The sequence below is a fragment of the Pelophylax lessonae genome (genome assembly GCF_965119305.1).
Source record: "Pelophylax lessonae genome assembly, chromosome: 4".
NCBI lineage: Eukaryota > Metazoa > Chordata > Amphibia > Anura > Ranidae > Pelophylax > Pelophylax lessonae.
The window spans coordinates 447,986,817-448,012,736 of record NC_138771.1 but is presented as its reverse complement, the minus strand read 5'-3'; the positions used below and the strand labels follow the sequence as shown (position 1 = coordinate 448,012,736).

Here is a 25,920-nt window from a genome sequence, read left to right as displayed (position 1 = left end):
GACTGGCTGGTGTCCATGGTGACCACCGTCCAAAACACTGGCAGGAAGGACTTGCTATGGTAAAGGACAGGTGACTGGAGTCACCAAGAGAGAGCCGACTTTATGAGATGGCTCAACCGAATCTTCTGGTCCAATGACTGAGGATCTCTGTTCCGTTGTGACAGAATCTCTTTCTGCAGCTGTCTCGTGTGAGACAGAGCAAACGGGACTGCTTCGACACCATCAGACCCAGGGCCCTCATGCAAGCCCGCAAGGAGGACTGATCGGCCTCCATCAGCAACTGAACCGCCCTTTGCAACTTCTAAAGCTTGTCCAAGGGAAGGAAGACCCTCACCAGAGAAGAGTCGAGGATCAGCCCCAGATAGGTGACCCGCACAGATGGAGACAGGGCAGATTTGGTGAACTTGTTCTCTCATCCGAAGTCCAGAAGGGTCCGAATTGTGATGGAGATGTTTTCCAGCAGATCCAAATGAGAAACTGCTCACAACAGGAGAATATCCAGATAGCCCACAATGGAGATACCTAGTAGACACAACAAGGCCAGCACAGGGGCTAGGACCTTGGTAAAAACTCTGGGAGCTGAAGCGAGACCAAAGGGTAACGCCACAAATTAAAAGTGCTCCTTTGCCACTGCGAACTGAAGGAATGGCTGATGTCCCTCGAATATGGGGACGTGGAGATATGCATCTTTGAGATCGATGGAAGCCAGAAAATCCCCCTGATTCAAAAATGTCACCATCGACCAAATGGACTCCATTCGGAATTTCTGCACCCGCACAAAGTGGTATAGAGCCTTAAGGTCCAGGATTGAATGCACCTTGCCCTCCTTTCTGGGCACGGTGAACAGGTTTGAATAGAAACCTTGAGAGTGTTCCTGTTGGGGAACTGGCACAATCGCCCCTTGAGCCAGGAGATCCAGCACAGCCTCCCAAAGATCCTTAAAACGCTCTGGAGACAGGTGAAGATTTGACTGAAAAAAACTGTCCCCTGGCCGGGACCAGAATTCTATCTTGTACCAGAACAAACCAATTTGCGAACCCATTCGTCCTTAATGAAGTCCAGGGTTCCTGAAAGAAGCGCAGACGTCCCCCCATCTCTGTGACAGGTGAGGGTGCCCCTTCACGCTGAAGAGGACTTGTCTGCAGCACCAGACTGACCAGCCTTGGACTTGCCCCAGGGTTTCTTAGTACCTCCAGAAGTTCTGAAAGGCTTACCTTTTTCTTGCGCCCCCGGAGGCACGAAAAAAAAAGTTTATGAGCAGAAAAGGAGGGACCCCGCTTAGTACAGGGTGTCTTACCCTTGGAGGATTGAGGAAGAAGAGTACTCTTCCCACCAGTCAGGCCCTTAATCAACTCATCCAATGATTCGCCAAACAACCTGTCTCCTAAGAAAGGGAGATCAGCTAAGGGTTTTTCAGAAGCTTGGTCAGCCGACCAGCTCTTCAACCACAAAACCAGTTTCAAAATGGAACCCGCCAGCACGTGAAGATGGCAGGAAATCCACTGGATCCGTAAACACTGGGGAATCCTCCAAAGGCACAAGAGTAGATTTGTTTAATCTGGAAACAGGATGGTCCACTTTAGGTAGCACCGTCCAACAGTTGGAAACCATTTCAGCAAAAGGATACCGGCGTTTAAAGCGTTTTGGCACCACTAACATTAGTGCTTAACGTGCCACCATTGGTCATTCACAATATCGTGAAAAGTGTAGTGACAAGGGAAAACCCTGTCAGCTTTTGGAGACTTCTGGGAGCCAAAAGCCACCCGCGTCCCTGCCGGCTTGGGCTCATCAGCCAATTTTAAAGTATCCCAAACTGAAATAATCAGGGCTTCCACCAAAGCGTATACCGGTACTCCAGCTGAAGAAGACAGGTCCGCTTCACCATCTGACTGCGAGGACAGCAACCCCTAAGGAAGGGGAGCATCTGGGGAAACCACATCAGCCTCTTAATCAGAGGCCACCGCCACAGATGGAGAAGGCAGCGGCCGTTTACGGCCATCAACCTTTTTCATGACTAAATCAACTTTAGTCACCAGGCTTTGCAAGGCAACTTAAATCCCAACCAGCGACTGCAATCTGGACTGTCCGAGAGTCGCAAAGAGTGGGTCTGAGGGTGAAATTCCAGTTTTGGACTCCATAGTGCGATTTGCAAAAAAGGGAGTACTGTAGCTTTAAGAACGCCGATCGCGGTATCCACCACCAATCGCAGCGGTCTGCAGGGAGCCCCTTTAAACCAAACTGATAGCAGAAAGCGCAAGGATATGCCCGCATGGACCCTCAATACTTTACCACCTCAGACACACAGCCTCCTGAATCCTCCACAGCATGGAGAGAGAAGCAGGAAGTGACCTTGGTTCAGCAGCAGGAAATGACCACACAAGAAGTTTCGTAAAAAAAACATTGGGATAGAAAAAGGCGGGGCTTTGCGGGCCAGTGGGAGTAGAAGGATCAAAAAGTAGAACCAATTGTAAAATCAAGGATTCATTTTATTGGTATAACAAATAAAAAACAAGCATGGATTACCATGCATGTATGATAACAAACAAGTACAACATACAATTATTAAAATATATAGCGTCACTGTAAATATAGAAACATATCCCACAAGGGGTTTGGAGCGAAAAAACAAAGCCTGTGTAGGTGGAAGATGGGTCTCAAGCTGGATTCGGTCACGGTAGGTCCCCAGCAAGCCGACGCGTTTCGCTTAAGGCTTCCTCAGGGCCTGAGAGACCATAACAGACCGATCTTTCCTTTTTAACAGTGACTCGTGTTAAGCGACAGGGCTGTAGCGGTACATAGGCTGTTCGGAAGATAATACTTCCATATTCACCATACAGAATTTATATAGGCATCAAGGGAAAAACTCTTGCATTAAATCCGATGTATTGGGTCCCAGCTGCGTCATCAAAGTCAAGGCTGCTATAGATAGCTCCACTCTGGCATCTTGGGGTACAATCACCCCTCAGCAGGTAATTGTCCTCTTCCTGGTTTATTCATCCATATGTGTGATCACCCTCAGGTACAATCAATCTAGTGTCAATATTGCACTCGTTTAAGCCAGGTTTAAAGGACCTCTATGCAGTTTGTAAGAAGTATATCCCCAATCTACTTGTCCTAAATGGCAGCAGAGTTAACCTCTCCTCAGACTGAAGGGTGCTCCAGGCAGGGAAATAAGACCTATGCAGACGTATATTCCAATTATATGGACCCAAGGTCCTGGGCTATCCAAGCCCTCTGTGTCACCGTACGCTCACCACCTGCCACAAGAAGTGTTGTGGCATGATAGGGATACACTGCCAAGTGTAGCACCAGGGCTACACAAAGATGGATGCCCATACAAAACAATAGGAAGCTGCAGGGAAAATGGCTGCCCCATACAATTCTATGGGGAAAAAACTCCATTGCCCACACCTAAGATAGCGGCGCCCACGGCGCACCATGCGGCTAGGGACTGACACATGAAGGCCTCAGGAACCACAACAGGAACTAGCAAGTCCAAGGTACCATGTCACCCCCCCTCCGAGCGCCAGAGCACTCAAGACACAAAGCCCCCGCAGGGACAGGGAGAGGGAAGGACACAGACCGGGCACCGGGAAGACCAGGGAGATCTCTTGGGAGGCACAATCCCATTATCCCCAGGGGAGGGCCCACATCCCCCCCAATCCCAGCAGGGGCAAGGGGGACACAGTTACTCACCATACCATGGACCGGGTGGGTTTCACTCCCGGCAGACTGCCTCCCAACCAAAGTGGGAGTGCTGCCAGCCAAGGGGTACACTGGGACTCAGGGCGTTCTAGGTCATTGCGACGCAGCGAGGCATCCGCTCACAGGCTCATCCCTCTCCAGACAAGGGGTCACAGTCATGGCTAGGACTAGGTCGGAACTATAACCTGCTCTTGCTCGTAGGCCAGAATGGGGGGACCATAAGGGTCTAGATTATGCAGTACGAATTCCCAGCCAGCATTGGTGCTTGTAGATCACAAGGAAATTCTTACCTTAACAGTAGCTAGCAAGTGAGTAAAGAGAAATAAAAGAAAATATTCTGAAAGGAATAAAGAGTCCCAGCAGGAAACCTAGGTCTGAAAACTGATGTGCTGGGTTGTGTAGTGGGGGGTTTATGCCTGGGCGTGTGTATTCAAATTTTCCTGCCTAGACTACTCCTGGTGGGAGGAGCACAAACCCACTCAGCTCATGGAGGTGAAGCTGCGTCTGTCGATGGATGATCGAGAAAAAACCCATCAGGCTGGTTGTACAGAAGTCTATCCAATCAAAGGCCTAATTTCGATCTGTCTATGGCCCTTTTAACACATAGCTAAGCTAGAGAGGATTTGTATGGAATTAAGCAACAGGTGTGAAATGTTGCATTTGTTTACCTGAATACCTCATTGATGTATTTAGAAGCCTGTTGTCCTTCATATCAATGCTCACTCTATAAGGCTTTTCTGAGCAAAGCACATCAGGGGAGGCAACCTGTCTGGACTTGGGTGCAAGTTAAAACACCAGTAACTGATCTGGAGTGTGGCTTTTATTTGTTTGTGGATATGGGTGGTCGGGACAAGCCGTGATGAAGCCAGCACTTGGGACTGAGTGGTAGGAGTGAGTGTATCTGGGAGCAGAACAAGGAAAATACATGCCGAATAAAAGAGAGAAGACAAGCATTTAATGATCATTCAGATCCATAAGAACAAAGATAATTTGTATAAAGTCAGAGGGGGCACTTGCACTGGGGGGCTAAGAATATGCATGCATCATACATACTAAGGGGGAGTCCAACTGGGAGAATCAATGGTAGAGAAGGATCTGGGTGTTCAGGTAGATCATAAGCTTAATAATGGCATGCAATACCAAGCTGCGGTTTTTCAAAGCAAGCTAAATTCTTCCTTGTATTGAGAGGTATAGGCCCCCAGAGAGAAAGATATTATTTTGCCCCTGCACAAATCATTAGAAATCCTCATCTGGAATATGCAGTTCAGTTTTGGGCACCAGTTCACAAAAATAATATCTGGGATCTGGAGAAAGTGCAGAGAAGTGCAACCTAACTTATAAAAGGTGTGAAGGAGCTCAGCTACGAGGAAAGATTAGAGGAACTGAATGTATTCTCTCTTGAGAAGAGGAGATTAAGGGGGATATGATCAACATGTATAAATACATAAGTGGTCCATATAGTGAACTTGGTGTAGTTATTGACTGTAAGGTCATCACAGACGACAAGGGGGCACTCTTTACTTCTGGAGGAAAAGGGATTTCATCTCCAAATACGGAAAGGTTTCTTCACAGTAAGAGCTGCGAAAATGTGGAATAGACTCAAGAGCTGGTTCTGGCCAGGTCATTAGATTGCTTTAAAAAAGACCTTGATTAATTTCTAAATTTATATAACAACTGAATACTAACATTTACAGGTAAAATTGATCCAGGAAATATCCGATGGCCTCTTTGGGGATCAGGAAATAATTTTTCTCCCCGCTGGAGCAAACTGGATCATGCTTTGCTGGGGATTTCTGCATTGCTCTGGATCAACTGTATGTATAAGATTATGAATATAATATGTTATGATTTTTTTTCTCCTTTTATTGATTGAACTAGATAGACTTTTTTCAACCAGACTAACTATGCAAGTATGATCATATAAAAAGGTGCAAAAGTTACCAACCTATTCTTTAAAGTGTATGTAAACCCTTACAATGAACCCTTCTTATTGGTTCCCTTTTGGTCTGGTAAACCCGCTATTGAAAATGTTTAAAATAAGGCATGTAATGAAAATATAACAGTTTTATTTAAAAAAAATTAACATATTGATGAGAGGAAAAAGGAACTAAGACAGTCAAGTAAAAAAAATAAAACATCAGCTTTATGTGTACCTGTTTAATCTTCCTAAGTAAAACAGGGACAAGAGCATCCTTCCATGTCAGAGTTGCATTTTCACCAGCCTTGAGGATCAGATGCCATGCCTATATCAAACAGGGTGTGTTTTAAGCGGATTTTACTTCAGACAGGAAAACAAGTCAAAATGAGGCCTAGGGAATAGGGATGATCGAACTTTTCAAAAGTTCGGTTCGACCAGAACACCCGAACTTCCCGAAGTTCGGCCCGGATTTCAGAACGCCATTGAAATCAATGGGACCCGAACTTCGGTAATCAAAAAACACCATTTTGAAGCCCTAAAACCCAATAAATGCCCCTAAAAAGTGCCTAGGGTTCTGGGTCATGCCCCAGGGACTATTAATCACACAAAAAAAAGTTATTAAAAATTGTCACTTTGATAGAGAACCAATTATTGAAAAAATTATTGAATAAAAAAAAAATGAGATTTCTTGGGATTTAGTGTCTGGGGGGTCTAAAAAGTGTACCTGTGAAGTTTCAGCTCTGTAGCATGTCCAGAGCCAGAAAAAAAATGTTTGTTTGTATTAGAATTGCAATAGAACAGGATAGTGGCTCCGCTATTTTTTGGGGGTCTTTGGAGGCAGGCATAACATCAGAACTTCTGTGTAAGGGTATATACACACACACACACACACATGTATGTATATATACACATACACATATATAGGTGTGAAAGTAGCAGAAACCTATGCTTGTGCTAATGAAATAATGTCTCCGCTCCTATCACATCTGACATCTGAACTTCTGTATAGGGGTATATATACACACACACTTATATGTATTTATACACATATATAGGTGTTATAGCAGAGAAGCCATATGGGTGTTAATTATTTCATTAGCGCAAGCATAGGTTTCTGCTACTTTCACACCTATATTATGTGTATATATACATACATGTGTGTGTGTGTATATATATATACCCCTACACAGAAGTACAGATTTTATGCCTGCCTCCAAAGACGCCCAAAAAATGCCCAAAAAACGCCAGCTACAAAAACGCCCAGGTGTGTTTTTGCAGCAGGAGTTTTTTTTGGGCATTTTTTGGGGGTCCAGGCGTTTTTTTTTGGGCATTTTTTGGGGGTCTTTGGAGGCAGGCAAAACATCTGAAATTCTGTATAGGGGTATATATACACACACATTTATATGTATTTATACACATACACATATATAGGTGTTATAGCAGAGAAGCCATATGGGTGTTAATTATTTCATTAGCGCAAGCATAGGTTTCTGCTACTTTCACACCTATATATGTGTATGTGTATATATACATAAATGTGTGTGTGTGTATATACCCCTACACAGAAGTTCAGATGTCATGCCTGCCTCCAAACATGTCCTCAAAAAAGCCCTATAAACGTCTGCAACAAAAAGCCGGGTGACAGGGGAGAAGCCACTATCCGGTTCTATAAGTGTTCTAAGAGAAACGATCTTTTCTCTATAGCGGTCACCCTGACATGGAAGGGTTTTGTCACCCTGCCATAGCAGTCAGAGTCAGTTAACCCTACACTACACTATGGTCCCCTTACACTTAACACTTTCCCTACAGAAACTAGATTATTAAATCGAACTATAGTGGTAAATAGTACCCTAACTACACTAGATATCCCTTTCCTCACACTAATAATTGCTAAATGACACTTTGAAGCAGAAGTAACAGAACCGCTTCCACTCTCTTCCACAGCCCTGTATTAAAATAGTAGAGATTTGGCGGGGCTATCTTATATACTGGGGGGCGTATTCACTAATGATTGGCCTCTGGACCCCCTAGTCACTCCAATCACATTCCTAGCATTCTCCTGCCCCCTCAATTGGCTTTTACTGATGGTTCTGGTCCAATCACGGGCTTTTAAAGCCCAGTTCCTGTCCCATTGCATTTTGGTCGGTTCTGGTTGCTGAATTACGAACTTTTTCAGCAAAGAGTTCGGAATTCGGGCCGAACCTCGAACAGTCAATGTCCGGGTCGAACCGATGGTCGACCCGAACCGTTCGATCATCCCTACTAGGGAATACTTCACTTTCTAAAAAAAATAAACTAATCTTTAACCATAATGATGCATTAAGAATTACAATTACGTGTGCTGAATACAGCCTGACTGGATACCTAACACTTATACAACTATACAAAATAAAAACATTTACCCAGAGTTCTGTTTGAAACTTTCCATACTCATAAAAATTAAATTTATGCCCATAGACATCTTCCAGCCATTTTGTTGTCAACAACAATGTTTCTTCAAAAACTTTCTCCATGTCAGGCAGTTGTGAGTTAGATTCTGACTTATCTTCGGTTTGATGTTGCTAAATGACATGAAAACAAGGAGAATATTTAAACAAAGCAAGGTACACCCACACAATACATACACTTAAAATGCTAATATTATTCAATAAATTAATTGATATTGTGTATTTAACCCTCTAAACACACAGTATTTATTTCTATAGGGCAACCACCCCCTGCAGCACTGTAAAAAAATAATCTATCAAAAAGGTAGTGTTTTACAGATAATACAATGTATAAAATGCAGATACATACATACAGCTGCTGTGCATAATGTAGCAAAACAAGAAAAACAATGCTGAATTCTGGACCTTGAATTGGGTTGCTTACAATATATACAGTATCTCACAAAAGTGAGTACACCCCTCATATTTTGTAAATATTTTATTATATCTTTCATGTGACAACACTGAAGAAATTACACTTTGCTACAATGTAGTGAGTGTACAGCTTGTATAACAGTGTAAATTTGCTATCCCCTCAAAATAACTCAACACACAGCCATAAATGCCTAAACCGCTGGCAACAAAAGTGAGTACACCCCTAAGTGAAAATGTCCAAATTGGGCCCAATTAGCCATTTTCCCTCCCCTGTGTTATGTGACTCGTTAGTGTTACAAGGTCTCAGGTATAACAGGGGAGCGGGTGTGTTAAATTTGGTGTTATCGCTCTCACTCTCTTATACTGATCACTGAAAGTTTAACATGGCACCTCATGGCAAAGAACTCTGAGGATCTGAAAAAAAAAAAATATGTTGCTCTACATAAAGATGGCCTAGGCTAAAAGAATATTGCCAAGACCCTGAAACTGACTTATAGCACGGTGGCCAAGACCATAGAGCGGTTTAACAGCACAGGTTCCACTCAGAACAGGCCTCGCTATGGTCGACCAAAGAAGTTGAGTGCACGTGCTCCGCATCATATCTAGAAGTTGTCTTTGGGAAATAGACGTATGAGTGCTGCCAGCATTGCTGCAGAGGTTGACACACTGCATCAAATTGGTCTGCATGGCTATCGTCCCAAAAGGAAGCCTCTTCTAAAGATGATGCACAAGAAAGCCCGCAAACAGTTTGCTGAAGACAAGCAGACTAAGGACAAGGATTACTGGAACCATGTCCTGTAGTCTGATGAGACCAAAATAAACTTATTTGGTTCAGATGGTGTCAAGCTTGTGGCAGCAACCAGGTGAGGAGTACAAAGACAAGTGTGTCTTGCCTACAGTCAAGCATGGTGGTGGGAGTGTCATGGTCTGGGGCTGCATGAGTTCTTACCTTTACCCTCAACTTCTTTAGCAAGGCAGTGGTCATCTTGAAGGTGTGCTGGGGTCGTTCGCATGTTGGAATACTGGGCCACAGGACAGTATTCCAACATGCGAACGACCCCAACACACCTCCAAGACGACCACTGCCTTGCTAAAGAAGCTGAGGGTAAAGGTAATGGACTGGCCAAACATGTCTCCAGACCTAAAACCTATTGAGCATCTGTGGGGCATCCTCAAATGGTGCACAAGGTCTCTAACTTCCACCAGGTCCATGATGTTTTCATGGAGGAGTGGAAAAGGAATCCAGTGGCAACCTGTGAAGTTCTGGTGAACTCCATTCCCAAGAGGGTTAATGCAGTGCTGGAAAATAATGGTGGCCGCACAAAATATTGACACTTTGGGCCCAATTTGGATATTTTCACTTAGGGGTGTACTCACTTTTGTTGCCAGCAGTTTAGACAATAATGGCTGTGTGTTGAGTTTTTTTGAGGGGACAGCAAATTTACACTTTTATACAAGCTGTACACTCACTACTTTACATTGTAGCAAAGTGTCATTTTTTCAGTGTTGTCATTTGAAAAGATGCAATAAAATATTTACAAAAATGTGAGAGGTGTACTCACTTTTGTGAGATACTGTGTGTCTATGTATGTATGTATGTATGTATATGTATATATATATATATATATATATATATATATATATATATATATATATATATAGAGCAGCTCTCTGGATGAGTTCACTTGAACCAGCCACAGCAAACACCAGTACTGAAACACACATGCAATTCATTAAAAAAGCCTATATACTGTACACTATATTGTCACGTGTGCAAAAAAGGGCCTGTTCACATGTGTTGATTATGAAGAACAAAGCAATGTTCATTAAAGCACCTATAGCATTTATGAAGTGTTTTTGTTGTATTTCGGAAGAGTTAAAAAAGCATCAAGAATGTTTGTTAAATGCCTATTAAAGTGTTGTTTTTCTGGGGGTGTGGCCAAGATGTGAGCTGGAGCAGACATGAAGCGCTGAAGCTTCAATCCTGACATATTCTCAGCTGCTGTCTACAGGGCTCCTGGATCCCAAGCCTGTGAACCAGTGCCTTAGTCTTGTCCGGTGAAGCGCTCATGTCTCTGAACAACCTGCGAGCAGTCTGGACCTTGGCTAGCACTCCCTGCCCTTCCTCCTCAGCTGCCATCTTGACCACACTGTCCCCTACCAAGCCATGTCCGTCAGCACTCAAGACAGCCTCTTCTGCCTCGGCTGAGGAATAGCCATTTAGTGCTGATATCCTCGCAGCAATTACTGCCTGCAAGGAGACCCGTCGTGACTTACACAAATCCCGCTTCAGGGGCTCTGAGGTGGAGGACCGCTAGTCGGTGGTGGAGGATGCCCCCTGATCCGACTCCAGAAAGCTGCGGGTCGTCCAGGTGCAGGTCTAGGCACTACAAATTGGCACTGAAAACAGGCTCAGGAGGAGCAACATCAGAATCCTTGGCCTTCCGGAACGCGTTGATTGAGGGTAATAAGCCGTCTGAGTTCGCTGAACAGCTCCTGTCCATGTCCACCATCCTTGACCTTGATAACCTGCCACCCACATTTGTGGTCGAATGAGCCCATAGGGTCCCTCCAGCACCTTCACGACAGAGGATGCACCCGTTCCTCCTGGGCTTGCGTAACTATCGGGACTGGGATCGCATCCTGGCTGCTGTCTGTCTCAAGGCTGACTTGCACAACGAAGATACCAAGCTGTTTTTTTTCCATATTATTAACTGGAGGCTCAGTAACGTCGCAAGTCCTTTATGGAGGTGTGGAAACGGCTTTGAGACAAGGCCATTCGCTTCAGCTTCCTCTATCCTAGCAGGCTGCGCATTGTGGATGGAGATCAATCTGAGTCGAGGTTTGGAGGTGGAAACATCCTACTACCAGATCTTACTCCTGTAGCTCCACCTCCTATAAGACCTCCTCTCATATCGACCTCGCTTTTGCCAACTCCTCTCTCCTCACTGATGTAATGGATATTTCATGTTCGCCCAGTAGACTTTCTGATCATTCCCCTCTGGCTTTGGTCCTCTGTCTTCCCCCTTCTCGGAATGCCTTCCTATGATGTCAATGGGTGGCTCACCCAGCCCTCACCGACAAAATTCCTCCTTTCCTCGTGGAGTATTGGGAACATAATGCAGGGTCCTTCTCTCCAGGCAATGTGGGATGCCTTCAAGGCATATACCAGAGGTCAATATAAATCTGCCGTAGCCGCTGTACAAAAGGAGCAGGCAGCCACCACCCAGGCTCTCCAAGAGTCTGTTGAGAGCCAAACTGCTACTTATAATGCCTCCGCTACTGATAGCAATTTTGATTTGCTGCAGGCTTCGAAACCGGGATCTGCACCTCCACCTGGCTGAAATCACCAGGCTAAACCTATATCAAAACAAACAAAACATTTTTGAACAGGGAGACCAAAATGGGCACTTAATGTCCATGATGACCCAACATGATTGACCCCTCACACTGATCACTGAGATCGGAATCCCCACTGGGGAATCTGTTTCCTTGTCATCTGAGGTTCTACCAGTTTTTCACCTATTCTTTACCACTCTTTATACCTCTAGACTCCCCCCAGACCTCAACCCTGATGATTTCTCTAACGTGTTAGATAACTTGGCTCTGTGATGCAGTGTGAGACATGGGTACACCCTTTTACACCTGAGGAAGTTCTCATTGCCATTTATTCCTTCCCAACTGGGAAGGCTCTGGGGCCTGATGGTCCCCCTTTTGAATTTTATAAGACCCTATATTGGCCTCTTTGTATACAAAATGCCTGGCAGCAGGGGCCCTCCCCGTCTCCATATGTCATGCACATGTAGTGCTCATACATAAACCGTCTAAAGACCCAACCTCTTGTGCCTCCTATAGTTCCATTGCCTTGGTAAATAATGACCTTAAAGTTTAATGAAGCTATTCACATTATGCCTACACCGTATTTTGTCCTCCATCATTGATTCTGATCAATAGGTTCAGGTGTCATGCCTCATAGGGCTATTGACCTTAATTTACGCAGGTTATATACCAACATATATGTCCAGCATACAAATACAGGTACAGAAGTTGTGGCCTCCCTCGACATTGAAAAGGCCTTTGATACTATTGAATGTCCTTTTCTTTGGGAGGTTCTCCGCAGAACGGGATTCCCCCTGGTTTTTATTGATTGGTTGAAGGTGTTCAACCACAATCCTTCTTCTAGTAGACTAAGTGCTGATCTGTCAACTCCCTTTCCCTTGACCAGAGGTACACGGCAGGGCTGCCCTCTTTCTCCGGCCTTATTTGCCATAGCCATTGAACCCATTGTGGAAGCCTTGCGTACTTCCTTACATATTAAAGGTCTACACATTGGCTGGAGGAAAGGGTAGCCCTGTATGTGGATGATATGCTCCTCTTCCTTAATGATGCAGGTCCTTCCTTATAGGGTGCCCATCAGGTCCTGAATTCTTATTAGCCTCAAGGTTCACTGATCCAAATTTCTCATTTCCTACTGACCCTGCCACCCAAGCCACAGCCCCTCCTGATTTGCAACTACAATGGGTTGACCAATTTATATACCTTGGGGTGGTAATTTCCCATCAGACCTTGGATTTTCCACCACTTAAACTGTCTTCAGTTATACAGGATGTTAAACTTTGACTGCAAGCATGGGACAGGCTACCTTTGTCCTTACTAGAGTGCATAAATATTTTAAAAATAAAAATTCTCGCTAGATTTACATATTTGTTTCGACATTTCCCTTGTTGGCTTTCCAAATAATTTTTCACGTTTTAACCAAATTTTTCCTTCCTTCCTTTGGGGTCTCCAATCCCCTAGATACAAATTAATGTGTCCCACCTCACAGGAGGGTCTGGCCTTCCCAGACTGCTAAAACTACTTTCTGGCTACACAGTTAGTCATGGCTGCCTTGTGGCTGAACCCCAAACCTACTAACCCTGCCACCGGTTTAGAAGCCACCGTGGTCTGCTTTTTGAAAGCCCATAAAATCTATTTATTTACCTACCCTCCCACTCCCTCTATGACCACCACCCTACGGGCCTGGAAGGCGGGTCTGGCACATTTCTATATGCTTTCAGAGCCTAGTGCTTGGACTAAGTATGGCATTAGAACAATCTAACCAAGTCACTACTGGCCACTCCTTACTTCCGCTACCCCAACTCTCCGCTGTCTATAATGTCCCCGGTGGCTATGTATTTAGTTATCTACAGCTCTCCCATGCTTTCCAAAGTCAATTCCTGCATTCCTCTCTCCTTGTGGTTAAGTCGCCCTTGGAGGAAGTTCTCCGAACAGAATGTGATATTAAGCCCACATCTTGTTTATACTCTCACCATTTGTTGGTGTCCTTATCAGTCCTGGAGGGACTTAGATCCCAGTGGCACCGTGAAATACCAGACCTGGACATTGAGGACTGGGGGGATATCTGGGACCTTCCTTTTCGGTTCTTGGTTTCCTTACGGGACAGACTCAAGAATTCAAAGTCATCCATAGGGCCTATTTTACTCCTTATAGACTTCATAAGATGCAGCCCTTCCACTTGTTGGAGTGTTGGCGATGTGGAGATCCTTTGGGTGATTTCTCCCACATATTCTGGTCTTGTCCTGCTAACAACGGGTTCTGGGTGGATGTACTAGCTGCAATAAACTGTGTCCTAGATTTCCTCTACAACCCTCTGTGCACATATGTGTATCGGGTCTGGCGGATCACATTATTCCCACGGTGGCTGAGAGTACACTGGCTAGCCTACTTTACTATGCTAGGAAAGCTATAGCGTTACATTGGAAAGTCTCCCCCCCCCCCACCTATTTTTTTTTTAAACAATTAGTAAACAACAGCCTGCCTCGCTATAAAGACACCTACAAAAAGGCTGCCCTAGGAAGTATGATAATGTCTGGTCCAAATGTTTGGCTGATCCTTCCACTGCTTCAGAGATGGTTGTCTGATGGACTGAATCTTTAACCTCATTGTTACATGTGTATCTTTGCCATGGGGAAATCTGGGGAAATCCCCCCCCCCACCCTCAGACCCCCTAACTCTTTAGCATACTTCCCTTGATCTACTTATCTGCTACCCCTTAAACACTCATGTTCATGTGAGCCGCACCACCTTTTGTTACCCTTAGGTGGAATACCATGCATTATTTCCTTAAATTTTATGTAAGTCCTCTGCTCTTGCACCACTATATACTTACATATATAGTTACATAGTAGTTAAAGTTAAATAAGGACAATAGTCCATCCAATTCAACCTGTGTAGGTGTGTGTGTATGTCAGTGTTGATAATCATTTCCCATATAACTGTATGTTGTGTCTTCCTTAAGATGCACATCCAAGAGTCTTTTGCAAATATCAATACTCTATGCTGACACTAATTGTGGAAGAGAGCTCCACATTCTTACTGCCCTGACAGTAAAAATCCCATGCGCAGCTTAGGATTAAACCTCTTCTCCTCCAATCTCATTGTCTGGCCACATGTCTTCTTACACTCTCTGAGACTGAATAGTTTTTTTCCTATGCTGGGATCACCATTCAGGTGTTTGTAAATCGCTATCATGTCCCCTCATCCCGTCTCTTCTCCAGCAAAATTAAATTTAGTGCTTGTAGTCGCTCCTCATAATTGAGGTCCTCCAATCCCCCTTATTAGTTTCGTTGCCCTTCTTTGGACTCTCTCCAGCACCAGCACATCTTTTCTGAGGACTGGTGACCAGAACTGGACAGAATACGTCAGATGTGGTCGGACCAGAATTTTTTTAATGTGGCAGGATTATAATTTTATCTCTTGAGTATATCCCCTTTTTTATGCATGCCAATATTCTGCCGGCTTTGGTAGCTCCAGATTGACATTGCATGCTAATACTCAGTCTGTCTTCCACTAGGATCCCCAGATCTTTTCTCGAGACTCCCCAGAGGTTCTCCCCCTTGTGAGTAGTTTTCTTTTATGTTTTTTGCCCCCAAGTGCATTACTTTACAATTCTCCACATTAAACCTCATTTGCCATGTGGTTGCCTACTCTATTTTGTTCACGTCTTTCTGTTAAATTACTTTATCTGCAAAAACTGAGATTGAGCTATGAATCTTGTCCTTTATATCATTTATGAATTTATTAAACAGAATTGGTCCCAAGACAGAACCTTGGGGTATCCCATTTACTACTCCAGACCATTTTGAGTACACAATATTTATCACTACCCTTTGGTACCTTTTGGTCGATGCCTGCAGACCTCAGCTTGTAGATTAGGCATTTATGTGGAACTGCATCAAGTGCTTTTGCCAAATCCAGATACACCACATCCACAAGCCTACCCATATCTAGATCGCAGCTCACTTCCTCATAAAATGTTAACAGATTGGTCTGGCAAGAATGACCCTTCGTAAACCCACGCTGAATACTACGAATGATACTGTTTTCATCAGCAAATTCTTGGATATGGTCCCTTTTCATCGCCTCCAATAATTTACCTACTATTGATGTTAGGCTGACTGGCCTGTAGTTTCCAGGAATATGTCTCTGCCCTTTTTTGAATATTGGTACCACATTGGCTTTCCTCCAATCAGCTGGTACAATTCCTGTCAGTATGCTGTCCGCAAAGAATAGAAACAATAGTCTAATTCAGTGGTCCTTAAACTCCGGCCCTGGGGCCAGATGCAGCCCTTTTCTTGCCGTTATCCGGCCCTTGAGACATAATTCCTGCCACTGACACCAACAATGGGGCACTATTCCACCACTGACACCAAAGACCGGACATTGTTTATTCACACTGGGCACAGTCCATTCCCCCTAAAGTCTGAAGGACAGTAAACTGCCCCTTTCTTCAGAAAAAATACACTTATTGGGAATTCTTTTTTTTTTTAATCAAAGACATGTGGCATAATACATTTTGTCCAAAATTTATGAAGGAATTAGATTTTTTTTTTATTGGATATGTTTTATAGCAGAAAGTATGAAATATTGGGGTTTTTTTTGTTTTTTTACAATTTTTTGTCTTTTATTTGTTTACATCGCAAAAAATAAGCAAAAAAAAAAGCCAGTCGTGATCAAATACCACCAAAAAAAAAAAAAATCTCTATTTGTGAGTAAAAAAAAAAAAAAAAAAACAATATAAATTTAGTTTGTGTACAGTGTTGTTTGACCGCGCAATTACAAGTAGCGTAGTGCCGAAAAGCAAAAAAATGACCTGGTCATGAAAGGGGTGTTTAGGTTATGGTGGGAAAGCAGACATTTTTGTGAATTTTCTGCAAGATGGGTTCATATACTTTAACACTTGGCTTTGTCCAGCTCAAGATAAACATGTAAAGAGTGCCACAGTCACTTGCAGGCAACAAAACTTGCAAGCACGGTCACATGCTGGCACTGACACTTTGCTGACACAAAGCTTTGTCAATGGCAATAATGCTCAATACCTCTGCTCCTGCCTGAAACGGTCAGTATTGTTGGCTTGCTTGATGCTTTTGCCTGCACACAGAAGCAAATGGTGCTACCACCGGGTAACAAACAGGAAGTGGTTGGAGCTGCTCAGCACTAGTTCTCTATTATTTCTCAGTGCATTCTGGGATACAGAAACCTCCGCTGCCTCCCCCCCAGCGCCCAGCTAACACTTCATAACGCTTCAGTAACGCACCATAAATGCGTTAGGTGCAGTTAAGTTGTGTTTACGGTGCGTTACCATTTAAATTAATGGAGGCGGCTAACAAGCGCTCCTGTATATACTGCACTGTGGGATGCCCATTGTAATATTCATGGCAGGCATTGAAAGGCGTTTATGGGGCTTTAAAAATGTTGCATAAACGCTGCTTAAACACAGGTACTGACGCATGTGTGAACAAAGCCTAAAAATTTAAGCAAACAGGAAAAGAGATCCTTGCCACTTGGCATCTCACTATGACACAGGGTCCCTAGCTAAGAGGCCTAGGGTTTGTTTTGATAAAGTTGCACCTGGGTCAGATAAGAAAAAAGCATTTAGCTGAGTTCTCATTTAAAGCCCACACAAACTTTCAGTTTAAATTGATTTAATACTATCCAGTCCATCCCTTGTTCTCTGTGCGGAAGCTGTGAACTTTCTCTGTGCGGAAGCTGTGAGTCAGAGCTTGTAATATCAGCAGGAAGCATGAGATTTGCATTAGGTTTGCGGAGTGCAGAGCTACAAAACATTGCAGACACCACTGCTTTCACACAAAGGCTTGTTGGATGGACACTGGCTTTTCATTCCAGGCTGTGTCGGCTACCTAAAGAAAATGCTTTGACTTTACACACTTTTTGTTATGATGCACCTGGAATATATTTAGCATATTTAAACTGAAAATTAATTTGGGCATTAATTAATTTCTTAGGTAGTATCCTTAGAATGTACTATGTATTTGCAGTCTGTACTCACCGGTAAACCTGACATGCGTAACAGCGTTAAGATGATTTCGGCTGAAAGAGCTGGGAGCTGAGGTCGAACTTTCAATGATGAGTTCAAACAGATCACGCTGTGCAGGTCTAGGCTAGCTTTGCAACACTTTTGAAATGCATCAGCATCGGGAGGCCTGCACAGGATGAAAAGGAATGGTAGAAAAAGTTAGGAAAGATGGAGGTTAATATATCCTATATTGCAGTTTAAAAGCATATTAGATGTTATGGCACATAAACTACCATATGAATATAAGTTGCTTGGATACAGCAACTGGAGCTAGCTGAGGTCAATATACCATTAGCAATCCCTCTCATTCCTACTGAACAGGCAGATATAAAAGCCACAAATAATGTAGCTCTGTACTCCTTCTTCATTAATAGTATTTTTTAATACAAACAGCATGAATACCTTCATTTTAAATTTGTACTGACCTGTAGCGATTCTCTGTACAGAAAAGGATAAGCAGTACACCAAACCAATCAGGTATGCTGTAGTGCTCTTGTGCTAAAAATGAACCTGCTGATAGGATGAGAGAGAAGAGTGACAGAGAGAGGAGTTCTTCGCTTTGCTGCTTTTACTTTACTGCCCAATCACAAGCTAGGCGAAGGACCAAATTTGTTGTATTACTTAACTGCATTCGATGAAAATTAGGTCTTCTGTGCTGCCAGATAGAGCAGGGCTGTGTGACATAGTTATGTAAATCTCAGGACTAAATAGACAGAAATTCAAAAATTCTTTGGCAAGTAAAATAGCTACCTTTCATGCATTTCATATAGTTGTTTAGCTGTTTGCCTAGTGTTCAGGTTAAAGGATAAGTTCACCTTTACGACAAAAATAATAAATGCACATCTTTTTGCAGGTAAAAAACTGTGCATTTATTATTTTTTTTGTTGGGAGCCTGGAAAGCATAGCACCCACAATCAGCAGATCGTGGGTACTATGCAGGGCTCTTGCAGACTCTGTCTGGAAGCTATTTGGCCATACATCATAAGGCCAAGTTGTTACACACTAGAAGGAAGCATTGATGAAATACCACAGTGCTCAACAATGCCGTGGTATTTCATTGAGAATTACAAGCAGACAGCCACAAAGGCTGTCGAACCTTGTCGTTTTCTGATTCCCAGAACACTTTAAAATGAGGACATGGCCAGCGGGCACAGCCCCACACGGCCGTGTTTTTTACAGATCGTGACAGCTAGCAGGATAGAGAAGATCCTCCGTTAGCTGTCAGACTAGGGGTTCAGGGGGAGCAGGGACTGGTGCATCTGTAACATGTTACACCCTGAATATTGGTGTAGCATGTTACAAAAGGTGAACTTATCCTATAAAAGATAAGTTAAAGGTAAGATAATTGTTGTAAGTCAGTTTTATTTTAATTTTCTCAACTCATAAGTATGGACATTATATAGCTGTACAATGCATATACATTTCAGCCTTAATTTCTAAGCTTTGTAAACAACAGTGGGCAAAGAGATATAAGAAAATATGAATACAAGTCTAAAATGTCCACCTACTAGGTCAAATAATGAATACAAAATAACAGTGTGCATAAATGCCTATTGTGCCTGAGATATTTTCAAGTAAACCAGTGTTTTGTCTGTGCAAAACAAAGCAACAGACTCACTTGAAAACCTAGTCCCCCAGCACTTCTTTGATCTCCCCCACTGTGTTTGATTACCTGGAAGGACGGGAAAAGAAAAGGAATTTCAAATTACCTGTCAATTCTATATCTTGGAGTACAGTACATAACACAGACTGAATATTCACAGACCATGGATTATAGGCTGCTTTAGGTGACTGGACACTTGGACGTACAACCCTATCCCACTCTATGGGACCTCCGTTTTTAAAGCAATTAATGCAGAATATCACAGGGGCAGATGGGGGAAGGTCGCCTGTGTCATGTACTGTACTCCATGATATGGAATTTACAATTATCCTAATCCAACAGTGCAGGTCGCAGGCTGGATATTCATAGACCCTGTGATGTCCCCAAGCAATGAATCAGAAGGCTGGGCAACAACAATGCAAACAGAACCCTGCTAATTGCTAATGGGCCCAACAAAAAAGGAAAAGGGTCAAAGACCCAACTTAGGCTGGCCATACATGATACAATTTTCTTTCAGTTTTCTGTCAGATTTTCTTAAAATTTACCTTCAAGTATGTAGTACGAAGGCCTGCCTAATTGGATACAAGTGAATGTGTTGTTTAGCTTTGACCTCACATTATGTGGTTTGTGGTAGATCTGACAGAAAATTGTACAACAAAAGTTGGACATGTATGGCCAGCCTAATGCTAGCCATACACGTATAGATTTTTGGACGGGAATATTCTTTGAACATTCTTTGAACATTCTTTGAACATTCTTTGAATAGACGAATGTCGTTCGAAAATTGTCTTTTGCTTTTAACATTTAATTTTAAAATGAATGTAATTTCTGAACGATTACCACATCGTTGATAGAGAAAAATTTTACCTTCTGCCCCTACGAATTTTCCCGTTGCTGCAGTCGAAAAAGGACATCGATTTAACCCCACTAACGATTAGAAAATCAACCGAATTTTCTTGAAACGAAAATTTCCGGACGAAAATCTATACGTGTATGGCCAGCATTAGAGTGCTACTTAAAAAAATGTGTGAACCGAAGACTAGGTGATGGAGCAATGTCAAGGAAACCCCCCATCGATCTTGTGAAGTGAGCAGGTAAGAGTACTGGTACCATATCATTCCAAGTATAGGCTCAGACAATGAGTTGTCTTATCAACGTGGAAATAGTGGACTTGTGTGTCCCTTACAAGACCCTGTTGGCAGGATGAAAAAAAGAGTTTGCTTTTGATAGTCTGTCTACATCCAAACAATGGAGAACAACTTCTTTGGGATGCTTGGGAACAGGGCACAAGGAAGATAGGACAATGTCTTCATTAAAGTTTAACAACAGAGTACTGTCCGTGATACTTTTTTCATTTGCACTAACATACAATTTTTCAGGACAAGCTTTCGGGGTATGTCCCCTTCTTCAAGATCCCAGCCGTACTGATTCACAAAAGATTTAGCAGAATGTTTAAAGAAAGAACGACAATCTCGGAGGGAAAGGGAAAAAAAAAAAAAACACACACACACAAACAAATGTACACACCTATGGTAATGTCACAAGTACACTAATACGGCTAAAATCACCTCAATTAAAAGTTTAACTAAAAGCATTTTGTTAGTGGAGTGTGATTAGAATATCTGTCAGGTTTTTATTAATATCTGTGCCCCGTTAAGGAGCTTTACCTTCTCTATTTGTTATGTTTAATATTATAATCAAAAGCAAAAATAAATCCCAAATTTTGGGTTGTCCCCAGAACAGTGACAGGGGGGGTCTTTCATAAAATACCTTGAATAAAGTTTTAAGTTTATACAAGAGAGAGAGAGAGAAGCTAAAGGCTTTTAGAATTCAATGGAAAAGGCTTAAACCTGTCCCTTCAAGAACACTTTGAGCCAAATTTTGCCTGAAGAAATTCTTGACTGAAAAATCTAGAACATGAGGTATCAAGTAGTCTCTGGGGTTGAAATTTCTGTGTTCACACCAGGCAAAAAAGGATCTTCAGGTACGGTAGTAGTGGCTTGAAGTAATTCTTGAACTGGCTTTTCTGGCCTTGAGTAATGTAGGAATGACAGAATCAGATACACCCCTGTCTTCAAGACCTGAGCTTAAACAGCCATGTTGATAATACTAGTGACTGAGAAGCAGGGTGGTACAGGGGCCTTGAGATAGCAGGTCTGGCCAGTTTGGGAGAGGCCAGAGGTCATCTCCTAAGAGTTTGAGATGTCTACGTACCAGTTTCTTCTTGGCCAGTTTGGTGCAATGAGAATCAGTTTTCATCCCTTCCTCTACCTTGTGGGGCAGTCAATGTAGAATCCGCACTGGAGGAATTTTTTTTGCTCTGAGCTTGAAGACGTTGACAAGAAGTTTTGCTTTTCTGGGCAACTAGGTTCTCTGAATTGTGAGAAATTGAAACACACCTACCCAGCCTGTGAGGCTAGCATCTTTTATCATCACTTTTCATGAAGGTGGAAGAAAACTGAATTTTTGTAAAATCTTACCTGTAAAATTCCTTTCTCTGAGTCCTCCGACAGTCGCCGCCTCTTCATATTCGTCACATATGGGGTATTAGACTTTGCTCCGAAGGAGTAGCTAGGCAACAGAATATGTTAACATTAAAGCTTTTAACATATCCCACCCTCAAGGGATGGTCCCCTCAGTCAATACCCTCCTACTTCCTGCAACCATATCTCAGTTTTAGTGGAATAGCAGTAGAGTATACAACCAAACCCCAAAAGAGGGGCGGGGGCGGCGACTGTCGGAGGACTCAGAGAAAGGAATTTTACAGGTAAGATTTTACAAAAATTCCGTTTTCTCTTACGTCCTCCGACAGTCGCCGCCTCTTCATATTCGTCACATATGGGGACGTCCCAAAGCAGTGCAAACATGAAAAAGGCAACGCAGTCTCCGCATCAAAGAAAGGAACCTTACCAAAGGAAGGAAACCAGCTGGGCAACAGGAAAAACAAGTGCTCAACAGGAGCAACAACCCAGGAAAAGACAAATAACCAGGGGATAAAAAAAAAAACTTATCCCAACAGCCAGTGGTCCCCACAAGGGACCCTAGGGCAACGCCGCACTAAGAACCTTGCGGCCAAAGGAAGCATCCGCAGATGCCTGAACATCTACTTTGTAGAATTTTGTGAAAGTGTGCACGGTCGACCAAGTCGCCGCCTTACACACCTGGGCTACAGAAGCCCCATGACGACAGGCCCAAGACGTACTCAGAGATCTAGTAGAGTGCGCCTTCACAGGCACAGGGGGAACCTTCCCCTGCAAAGCATAGGCCTGTTCAATGGTCTGCCTGATCCATTTTGCGATGGTAGAGGCCGACGCCGCCATGCCCTTCCGAGGACCCTCTGGAAGAACAAACAAGGAATCCGTCTTTCGAAAAGACTCAGTCGATTTAAGGTAAACCCTTATCGCCCGAACAACATCCAGAGAATGTAATCTCACCTCCTTTGGATGTTTAGGCTTCGCGCACAGCAGCGAAGGCAAAACAATATCCTCATTAAGATGGAATTCCGAAACTCGTTTCGGAAGAAAAGAAGGATTAGGTCGCAAGACCACCTTATCCAAATGAACAACCAGATACGGAGACTTGCAGGACAAAGCTGCCAGCTCCGACACTCTGCGAGCCGAAGTGATCGCCACCAAAAAGGCGACCTTTTTGGACAACATAGACAACGAGATCTCCCTGATCTGTTCAAAAGGAGCACGTTGCAACACAGACAGAACGAGATTCAAGTCCCAAGGGGGCAAAGGATCCCTCCTAGGAGGAACCAGATGCCGCACACCCTGAACAAAAGTGCCAACCAAGGAGTTGGAAGCCACGAGACGTTGAAACAGAACGGCCAGCGCAGACACCTGACCCTTTATCGTAGCCAGCGCCAAACGCTGATCGACACCCGTTTGAAGGAAGGACAGCACTCGGGAAACCGAGTACGCGGGGGTGAAAACCCCCTGGACTCACACCAGGCAAAATAGGCCTTCCAAGTACGGTAATAAACCTTCCCCGAGGAAGACTTCCTCGCGTTGATCAAAGTATGAACGACCTCTGGGGAGAGACCCTTCTCCTTCAGGACCTCGGTCTCAACAGCCAGGCCGTCAAAGCCAGAGACTGTAAAGCAGGATGGTATATCGGTCCTTGAGACAGGAGATCGTCTCGAAGAGGCAGACGCCACGGAGCGTCGACCGCCAGATTCACGAGGTCTGCGTACCAGGACCGGCGAGGCCAGTCCGGTGCCACAAGAATCACCGTGCTGCGTTCCGAGTGTAACCTGCGAAGGAACCTGGACAGCAACTGAATCGGTGGAAACGCGTACATCAGCCTGTACTGATGCCACGGGGCCACTAACGCGTCCGACGCGTCTGCCCGAGGGTCGCGCGTCCTTGCCACGAACTTTCTCACCTTGTTGTTGAGACGAGACGCGAACAGGTCCACATCTGGAAGACCCCACTTCGCGCACAACATCTGGAAGACAGCCGGCTGGAGAGACCATTCCCCCTGATCCAGGGTCTGGCGACTCAGATAGTCCGCCTGCCAGTTCTCAACCCCCGGAATGTGAACCGCCGTTATCGCCGGGACATGAGTCTCGGCCCAAGACAGAATGTCGGCCACTTCTCGAGCCGCTCGGGCACTCCTGGTGCCCCCTTGGTGGTTGATGTAGGCCACCGCCGTGGCATTGTCCGTCTGCACCCGAACCGGGCAGCCCTGCAGCCGGTCCGTCCAGCGATGAAGACAGAGATTTATCGCACGCAATTCCAGAATGTTGATCGGAAGGGAAGACTCCCCCTCCGACCAAGTTCCCTGGGCGGACAGAATGCCCAGAACACCACCCCAGCCCGACAGGCTGGCATCCGTGGTGATCACCGTCCACGAGATAGGACGAAACGACTTGCCCCCGGACACCATCGGGGACTGGAGCCACCACAGAAGGTCTCTTCTGGTGCGATGACTCAACGAGATTTGAAGATCCAGAGATTGAGGTCGCCCGTCCCACATGGACAGGATCTCCGCTTGGAGACCCCGCGTGTGAAACTGGGCGAAAGGAATCGCCTCGAAGGCCGAGACCATCAATCCCAGACATCTCATGCACGTCCGCAGAGACGAGTGCGGAACGTCCCTGAGGGACCTGACTTCCTCCTGAAGAGTACTGAGTTTGTCTTCCGGCAGGAAGACCTTCGCCTGCACCGAGTCCAGAATCATTCCCAGGTAGGGAAGACGAACCGACAGACTCAGTGTCGACTTTGGAAAATTTATCGTCCAACCAAACTCCTGCAGAGTTTGCATCGTGACAGATAGGTCCTTCTCCAGACCCTGGCTGGTCGCAGACCGAACCAGAATGTCGTCCAGATACCCCAGGACAGAAATGCCCTGGGCCCTCAATAATGCCAGAACCGGTGCAAGCACCTTGGTGAAGACCCGCGGAGCCGAGGCGAGACCAAAAGGCAACGCCACGAACTGGTAGTGATCCTCCGCAATGGCAAATCGAAGGAACCTCTGGTGACCCTCGAAAATGGGGATGTGAAGATACGCATCCTTCAAATCGATGGAGGCCATGAATTCCCCCGGAACCAGGGCAGCCACCACCGACCGCAGGGATTCCATGCGGAACTTGGGAACCCGCACAGAGCGGTTCCGAGCCTTCAAGTCCAGAATTGGACGAACCTTGCCCTCCTTTCTGGGCACGGTGAACATATTGGAATAAAACCCCCGAAACCTGTCCCGATGAGGCACCGGAACTACCACTCCCTGAGCCCTCAGGTCCCGCACCGCCAGGTGCAGGTCCCGTAAACGCTCTGGAGAAAGTTGAAGATTTGAGGGAAAAAATCTGCTCTCCGGCCGAGAGAGAAACTCGATCTTGTAACCAGATCGAACGATCTCCTGAACCCATCTGTCCCGCACGCGGGTCAACCAGGGCTGAAGAAAACCGAGCAAGCGTCCCCCCACCCCAAAACTGGGTGAGGGCGCCCCTTCAGGCCGCACTGTTATGGGCTGCGGATCCGGATTGACCGGACTTCTGTTTTCCAGACCAGGGCTTCTTCTGAGAGCCTTGACCTTTGAACGGTTTGCCCTTGTAGTGCGACCGAAAGGCACGAAAGGACCCCTGAGGGGGCCGAAAATTAGCATGCTTCTTCCCAGAAGCCCCCTTAGCCTTGGGGAAATGGGGCAAGAGAGTGCTCTTACCTCCGGTGATCCCCTTAATCAACACATCCAAGGACTCCCCAAAAAGGCGAGACCCATCATAAGGCAGATTGGCTAAGGTCTTACGTGAAGACTGGTCCACCGACCAACATTTCAACCAAACCAGGCGGCGAGACAACACCGCCATGCTGTGCACACGTGCAGCCAACGGGACTAGGTCCAAGTCCGCATCACACAGATACATGACACCCTGGTGGATTTGATCCACCATATCCAGGGTCGCCGGCGAGGCCGAATCGGCCACTAGGACGCGCCTAAGCATCTGCGTCCA

General features: G+C 44.8%; 1 protein-coding gene across 1 annotated transcript in view; it reads right to left on the bottom strand.

Moving 5' to 3' along the window:
* Positions 1-25,920, bottom strand: part of LOC309553784 (E3 ubiquitin-protein ligase RNF213-like) — a 678,906-nt gene that overhangs the window by 557,121 nt on the left and 95,865 nt on the right. Inside the window, exons 10-12 of the mRNA XM_082255197.1 lie at positions 17,834-17,987; positions 8,026-8,184; positions 5,859-5,948 (exon numbers count right to left, since the gene is read on the bottom strand). Of these exons, the coding sequence (XP_082111323.1) occupies positions 5,859-5,948; positions 8,026-8,184; positions 17,834-17,987 (403 nt within the window). The remainder of the gene's footprint in view (positions 1-5,858; positions 5,949-8,025; positions 8,185-17,833; positions 17,988-25,920) is intronic.